The 8,243-nt window shown below is 36.8% G+C and overlaps 1 protein-coding gene across 2 annotated transcripts in view; it reads right to left on the bottom strand.

Moving 5' to 3' along the window:
• Nucleotides 1-949: 949 nt before the first annotated feature.
• The window catches only part of PRDM5 (PR/SET domain 5), a 91,764-nt gene continuing 84,470 nt past the window's right edge, over nucleotides 950-8,243 (bottom strand). The window contains exons 14-15 of one of the 2 annotated variants that reach the window (XM_050896175.1): nucleotides 7,058-7,162; nucleotides 950-1,603 (exon numbers count right to left, since the gene is read on the bottom strand). In XM_050896175.1, the coding sequence (XP_050752132.1) occupies nucleotides 1,439-1,603; nucleotides 7,058-7,162 (270 nt within the window). In that variant the 3' untranslated portion in view covers nucleotides 950-1,438. The remainder of the gene's footprint in view (nucleotides 1,604-7,057; nucleotides 7,163-8,243) is intronic. The other variant, XM_050896176.1, reaches the window with a different exon arrangement.

Below are 8,243 nucleotides of genomic sequence, written 5' to 3'. Positions count from 1 at the left end.
ATCACTAGCAATACTAGTATTGCTATTTCTTTTTTGCTCTTCTGAGTAGAAAATCTACCATGTGATAAACAGATTTGAGCAGAGAGTCTACTGTGAGATAAAGAATTATGCTGTTAATTTCAGCATAATTGTCTCCGCTGCAGTTCAGAAAGAAGCTGAAGTCTTTTCCCATGAAAACTAGAAGCAAGATGTCCCAATGCAAGTTCATTTTACAAAACACTGACAGGTCCAAAAGGAATATGAACAGTTTACTAAATGACAGAGCCTCAATATTAACTGCTGATAACTCAGGAATTTCACAGGCAATCACCCTCTGCAGTTACAGTTTTACTGTCCTTGTAGATAAAAATTTCTTGGTTATCTAGCTGTGGTACAAGAGGGCCTGTGGGAACTCTTCTCAAGAGTTTTACTGCAGTAAACAACTCAATCAGCTAACGTGAAGAATTCGATTGTTACTTAGTTGTAAAGCAGTATTTTTCCCAGTGCTCATTAACAGAATTAAGAAAACAAAGGTAGTTAAGTCTGATGAAGAAATTCAGGGCCTCTGATTAGGCTGTAAGAAACACTCTGGGAACGAGCTGTTCACCAAGAAATCAAATACATGTTAACTAGGCAACTGTAGCTGCTCAAGCTACTCTGTTAAGATGTCTTTCCACTTGCCTTGCCAGTCACAATGATGAGTATGAATATAGTACTTAAACTGAATTGCTCAAAGTTTTCACTTCAGTCTTGTTTCATGTAACCGGAAGAAATACATCCTCCTCAATGCTCTTACAGAAATACTTAACATGACAGATTTCCACAGTGTCTGTACCCATACATTTTGGCATCTCAAGAACCAATTCAAGTTAATGAGTCTCATCTAGTAATGAGAAAGCTGTAAATAAAATGAGAGAAAATCATGTTACAACAAAATGCAGAATGAATATCTGAATAAAATATGCCTGGATGCAATCAGCAGTCAATCAGAATGACAAATTCTGTGTGCTTTCAAATTAAAGAATTTTAATGGCGTCTTAAAGCTTAGATACAGAAACAGAGCTGCAGACAGCCAAGGGTTCAGTTCCGAATGTCCAGGATTTCCAGGTAACGCCACCAATATCTAAGTTTCTAAGGCTGCAATTGAGAAGGTGAAGTTTGCTGAAAGCTTTTTTTTTGCTTTTCTTTTCTTTTTTTTTTAATGAGGATAAAATTTTCCCAAAGTTCTTTTATCTTCAACTTCTTATTTCCAAGCTATGTTTTACTTCAGGTGAATGTCTTTCTTTGGTTTTCATCCTACTAGTATATTAAAAAAAAAAGTGGGGAAAAATAACATGTGAACACATTACAGTTGTTTCTCCTGACTATGCTTACTAGTCAGGTGAGAAGTCTGGAGTTTGTACACGTACAAATGGAGCACTTTGGAACGTGAGATCCATTCTTCTCACACACGCTGTAATTAGCTGTCAGTTTCACCATGGACATTTTCCATGTGCACTTTGAGGTAGTCATTTCTTGTAAACTTCTTGTGGCAAAGCTGGCATTCTGCCATCGGTCGATTGGGGTTGTGAGTCAGCTTGTGTCGGATCAGCATTTTCTTCAGGCTGAAGGACAGATCACAAACCTAAGGCAGTGAAGACAAGACAAAGACAAAAGAAGTCTTAAAACTTCAAGCACATATAAACTCCTCATGTTACATCACTTAGGCCACAGCCACACATACCTGCAATACTTAATAAATGAGCTGGTCTTTAGAACAATAACTCCTTCAGAGAGCACCTTAAAGATTATTACTCTGTCTGGTATCTTTCAGTGTTGTACATTAACAGTGGTACCAAAGGCACAGGGGAAAAAAATAAAAAAGAAAAAAGAAAAAGAGGAAAAAAAAGGGGGGGAAAAAAGACCCAGTCTTCAAAATATCAACACACTGAGGTGTCCCAGTTACACTGTGGTTTTTGTCTTGTTTTGGTTTTTTTTTTTTTCTTTAAACATATTATTCTATCTGGGATGCAGCAAAAATTATGACAAAACATCACAAGCCTCCATCAATTTGACCTCAAATGAAGTATCTCCTTTCTGACCTCCAGAACGACATCTGTGGGTTCCTAAAAAATCATTTAAAATTGCTCAGTTACAAGGAAAGAGGAGTGAGACAAAAGAGGCTCTGAAGACTGCAAGAAAGGTTAATAATTATTATAGAGGAAACCTCATCGTTCCAGTCTTCCTCTGCCTGGCCAAGAAAACAGAAGACATCTTGCAAATGAAAATGCAATTCCTTTGCCGTATTATCTGGTGTGCTGCTTCCCTTCCTCCACTGTACTCCAAGCAGTCCAGTTCATTTTGCCATTTGAATAAATGGCTAGAAGGATGAGGGACTCTACCATGCTAAAACCATCACTTCTTATAAAAATTCCTGTACTGAAGTCAAAATGAAAGGTTAAGAACAAGTTTAGCCAAGGGAAGTTAGAATGAAAAGTTAAGAATCTATAGGCAAGACATCAAGTCAATTGAAATCGTGCAGTTATATTGTCACATTCACCTTCCATCCAGGTACATAGTGTATGCATGAATTTCCCAGAAAAAAAAAAAAAAATTATAAAGCACGCTCCTGATTTGACAAACGAAATAGGCAAGAGTCATATAATTAAATAAGAATGAACATCCATAGGCTTGCAATCTTAGAATTCCAGGTTCATTCCAGACAAAAATGTCTTCTATGCAGAGGCAACTCAGGGAACCCAGCACGATCCCTCTTTAGGAAAATGAAGTTTTAAATTCATATTGGTATCAAACTAGTAATGAAAATGCTGAATGATTACTGCTTCCTTTGGAAACCAAGACAGACAAATAGAGCTGACTATCCAAGTAGATAATCTTGACCTGCGGTATATGTATTTTATGCCAGTTAAGGCAAAACCATACAATGACCATAAAAAGGGCAATTGCCAGAGGCAAGTTTTGTACCCAAAATAATTTTTCCCCAGACAAGAACACTGTATGTGCTGTTGCTATGGAACAGTTTTGAATTTATTACATGACGTAATACCGAGGACTTTTATTCAGCAACCGTAACTCTCCAACTTTTTTCCCCTCAATGTATAATTACCTCTTTCAGACTCAAGCAACAGTCACCCTTTTGTTATGCGACACTGAACGTCGCTTACAGCATCCACTGCTCAGGTCTTAATACTGCTTTTGCCAAATACCATTTTCTATTCCTCTTCCACAGAACACTCAAAGTGAACTCATAACATTTATCTAATCATAACCATCATGCTTGCTCACAAGTCTCTCAAAATGTTAAAAGTATCATATACTTGTAAACACAACATCTTTCTTGGAAGCCAATCAAGGATATACACACATACAAGATACGTACGTGTTCTGTGTATCTTACGCCTCTTCATTTTTAAAGTAAACAGCTTATAACACAGTCTTAAAGTACATTTTTTCATTTATAATGCTCATGTAACTAGTACGTGTCCTGGTGTTCCTTCAAGGCTCTAGCATATTCTACTACCTACCTTCTTCAAAAAGAAGATGGAATGCACAGGATCATTAAAGATACAATACATCTTGTGCTGTGCTTATGCATAAAAGTTTGGGGTTTTTTTTTTAAGAGTTTGTTTCGTATTTCAATTTTATAAGCAAGACCGACATTTTATAGATTTACAACCATGTTTACTAATGCGCACTTGAACTCTAATCAATCTCTTCAAAATGATCAAAGTTTTGATCGAGTAGGGAGGATGGAAAAGACTGACATTTGAAAGTAAGTGTAGGGTCAACTAAAGGCAGAGTGGAGGGAAATACTGTACTGGAAAGAAACCAGGACAGGCGGTACCTGACCTTTCTGCCCCCAAAGAATAATCTGTTGTCTCTGAGGCAACTGAAGTTCAATTGGCCTTCCAGTAAAAAACAGGCTGGTCTTCAGAGGACAGAAATCTAATATACTAGGAAAGAATACATTTTGCATTTCCGTATTTCAGTTATTTTCACTTTCCTATGTGTTCTATATTAGAATTTTCACCTTAAAATGGTAATATTAAATTTCCACTACTATCAGTGGGAGGTGAGAGCTTTGAGTCGTTAAGTTCTGAAAATGCTTTTGTTGACTGATAAGACACAGAAATAGCCACATAAACAAACTGTAGCACTTTCATCAAACAGGGTACAAGGATTACTTTTACATGTAGCACTATCCTGTGCTGTAATGTCTGTTCCATATGCCTGAGAGAGAGGAGAGTGAGAGCGGAAGAGAAGACATGGCTTTTATTTCTGATTCGGGAAGAAAATTCTATTTAAAGCAAAAATGCAGTCTAAAAAAATTGGCATGTAATAGTTTATATCAGGTGGGGAGAGGTGCATTGTCAAGTGAAGCCTATTCTTGAGCCTGTAAAATAAACTTTTTTTCAATAGCCAAAAGTTTTCTTTCCTCAGTTCTTTGGCACTGAAGGCAATTCCTGTTTGTAAATGCTAATGGTACTAAGAAACAAAGAAAATTCTGACAGCAAATGTTAGTATGTTATTTAGAAGAAAGAGCTGAATAGTTTCTATGACTGCTTCTAATGCAGGTAAGAAACAAGACCAAACCCCTCAACCCTCTTAGGACTTTTGTCTTTCAGTGTGGCTTCATGTAGGATTACATTTATGAATATGTTAATCATTGAAAAAACAGCCTGTTTTTCACCTTGAAGGATTCTTAGTAGATCTGGGCATTGGACTTACGGACTATTCCAATTACTTTAATGAGTAAGGGTATGCCAATAGTATGCCTTCACCTCTTAAAACATGCGATGGAAATGGGGAAAAAAAATCCAGAAAATAGTAACAAAAATGATTATGAACATGGGAAGTCATCATGCAAAGCACTGGAAAGAGAAACAACTTCAGAGAAGTTGACTAAGAAGGAACATGGCACATGTACAGAAAGCAATGAATGGAATAGCCATTAACCCTTTCTGTTAATGAAAGAACTAAAAGACAGTTATTGAAATTCCATTACAGTAACCTGACACACTCACCCCTCCCCAAAATCTCTTTCCACAGTTAAGAATTCGTGGAAGTTGTTGCCATAAATTACCACTCAAGTCACTATCAGAAAAATAATGGGAACATCTACAGCTATCTTTAGCAGGATAAAAAATTTTAAGTGACAATATTTGAGAGTAGAAAGCAATCTTTAGTATTGGGGAGCCAACAATAAATGTCTCCCATAGGTACATTTTTCTGTAACTGTCCACTACTGGTTTTCCTGTAACTTCTGCTGAAACATCTGGTAACACGCAATGTGCGAGACAGCTCTGGAGGAATGGTCTGCTCTGGGTGACATTTACTATGTCCCCAGCATCCGCAGAAGTGGAGTCCAGATGAAATAAGGAGTAACTATTGGAAACAAAACTTTCAGCACTCTCCAAGTGTGCATTAAACAGCAGACCACGGGAGGCACCTGGGCAACTGAAGAGTGTGTGAATGAATAGTAGAGGCAACTGCTGTTTATGTCCAAACCCTGAAAAGTCAACAATGTCTGCAATGTGCAGCTGGCAAAAGACTAGTGCTAAAGAATAATTTTGGTGAAATATGGCAGTAATTTAAAGTATTAAAAAAATCTCCAGTAAATGAAGGTAAATAAAAATTCGCAGAGAAGGACTAGACACAGATTACAGCTGTTTCTAGAAATACTATGATTTGGGAAAATACAGTTCTATCCAATTAATGAGGAAAACTGAGGGAATAGTTGAAGCAGGAAAGTATGTTTTCATACAGCTCCTATTTTCAATTAAAGAAAGAAAAAAAAGAATAAAATATAACCACCACCCCAAATTGGTCTGAAAAAGCACACTGTGAATCCAAGACCAGTGAATCTTGGATCCTCAGTGTGGGAAAAACTGCATTTACACTGCAAGCTAGCCAACAGCTGATAAACAGTATAGCAATCTGAAAGCTGAAAAAGTTATTGACAATGATTTGGAATTACAGAAATCCTCAAGGTACTATCTGAAGCCAGGCTGAGATTATCCCAAAAGAATACAGCAAATCTCCTGACTTGTAGACATCAGCAAAATATTGTAGCTGAAATTTTTTATTAGATTAATACATTTTATTGTCAATGAAATGTCACCAGATTATTTATTAAAAGCCAGATCAATTAACAGACCCTTGCAACTTTCATGCCAAGTGGTTATTCTAATTTTGCACCTAATTTTAGAAATTTGTGAACAAATTTACAGCTGTTCAGACTGAGCCATCTAGGATATAACTGAAAGCTGGCGGTTCCCTTGTGACTAGTTCATTAAGAGCTAGTATCACAAAACAAAGCACCTATACTAATTCTGTACCCTATTCTGATGCCCTTCTTTAAATCCTCGACCAACATCTTGAATTCTGGCATTTGATAATTCTGAAAGACATTCTTTTCCAACAGTTTCTGCACATTCAGCCTTCCCACCTACCTTCCAAAAGCTGTGAGATACGTTGTATGCAGGATGGGGTATGCTGAATGAAAGGTACTTGACAGTGATCTATGAACTGTAACATGATATGCTGCATTTCAGCGCTGCGAGCATACACAGCATCCGCGATGTCTTCATTGAACAATAAAAAAAACCCCCAAACTTATGAGCAGATGTTGAAAATATCAGACCAGATTTCACTAAACAGAAACTGGAAATTCTGAATTCATATTTGTATCCTTCAACATCAGAAGCATTCAGAGTCCATGTAATGAATTAAATACCTTTTCCTGTATAAGCTAATCTCCAAATATTAACCTGTCATACAATTTATACCGAAACCCAACCAGCATGAATTTGTAACTTGCAACATCCAAATTGCATTAATAATGGTGAAAATAACTCTTAAGGGATCCAAAACCATAAAATAAAAGGGCGTGCAACGCTCTTGGCAACTGAAGAGGGTACATACAATTCCCTGAATGGTCTTTCATTAGTTAGGCAATCAAAGACCATACGAAGTGTAACTTTATGCCACAGCCAATAGATGCAAGGCCGTAGTCTCACTGCAATTAAGTCCTGCTGCCGCACTGAAGTCAAGAAGACAAAGGGATAGATCAACTCACATCACACTGAAACGGCTTCTCTCCGGTGTGGGTTCTCATGTGCTCATCTAGGCCTCGCTTTTGACTGAAAGCCTTGTTACACTCTGAACATTGGTACGGCTTTTCCTGTATGAAATGACAACAGTGAGTGAAAGTGAGTGAAAGTGAGTCAACACAGGGCCCAAGTCATTAAAGGAGTGGAATTCCATGCTGGATGGTGCAAGTTTTATATTCTCTCTAAGGGATTACAGTCAGTGAAAACAACAGAAAACGACTTTCAAATGATTAAGTGAAAGCTGGGAAAGCTGTGGCCTGACAGTTTCCACTTCAACACCCACTTATGAATTAATTATCTGTTCCAGTCTTTCAAACCCAGCCATTTTGAGAGTCTGTTTTTTGTAATGTGAAAGGTACAGAAACATAAAATTCCAATGTACTTTCCTTTATCCTCCACAAAAGCTTAAAGCATAAAGACAAGTAAGATGTCTATAAAAACCTCAGGTTTGTTAGCAGGTTTCCAAGCAGGGGAAGAGGTCAGGAGAGGAAGAGGGGGTACAAGGAAAGCTTGTGGTAGAGAAAAAACTTATTTTGAAAAGTGGTGACAGAAGGTTAATCACATATTCATTGCAGAATCTCAAAAGAAGTGCAGATGGCAATGAAGCCATCTGTATTTTTATTAGAACTATTAGTTAGCAGCTACTGTAACACATGACATTATAAAAGTTGCAAGCTCACTGACCTCAAATAAATAATTACAGATATGTATGGAAAACCACTTATATAAAGGTTTTCTTCTTTGAAGTTCCTCCTTAATATAGAAACTTATATAAGGTGTAATTCCTCCTTTATGCCACTAAAGTTACAAAAGAACTGTATGGAAAACAACATTTAAATAAATCAATTAAATGTAAAAGTATTATGACACTGCACATTGCCTCATTAAAATTTTGATGCTCTAGAGGCACCTTTATTTTTTAATCAAACAATTATACTTCTTTCACTCTCATTCTACTTTTTTCTGTGGTCCCTAATTCTGTATTGCTTAAGTTCTAAAGATGGGCATTTTAGGCAACAAAGTAAACATTTTTTACTAAATTAAATTGAAAACAAAGACCGAAAATCAATAGGCAATAAAAACGCTAAGCCTATGAATTAACAAATAATAGGCAGTAATCTTAATGGTCTTTTGGGAGATAATGTGGGATCC

The sequence above is a fragment of the Gymnogyps californianus genome, chromosome 4 (genome assembly GCF_018139145.2).
Source record: "Gymnogyps californianus isolate 813 chromosome 4, ASM1813914v2, whole genome shotgun sequence".
NCBI classification, from domain to species: domain Eukaryota; kingdom Metazoa; phylum Chordata; class Aves; order Accipitriformes; family Cathartidae; genus Gymnogyps; species Gymnogyps californianus.
This window is presented reverse-complemented; position numbering and strand designations above follow the sequence as displayed.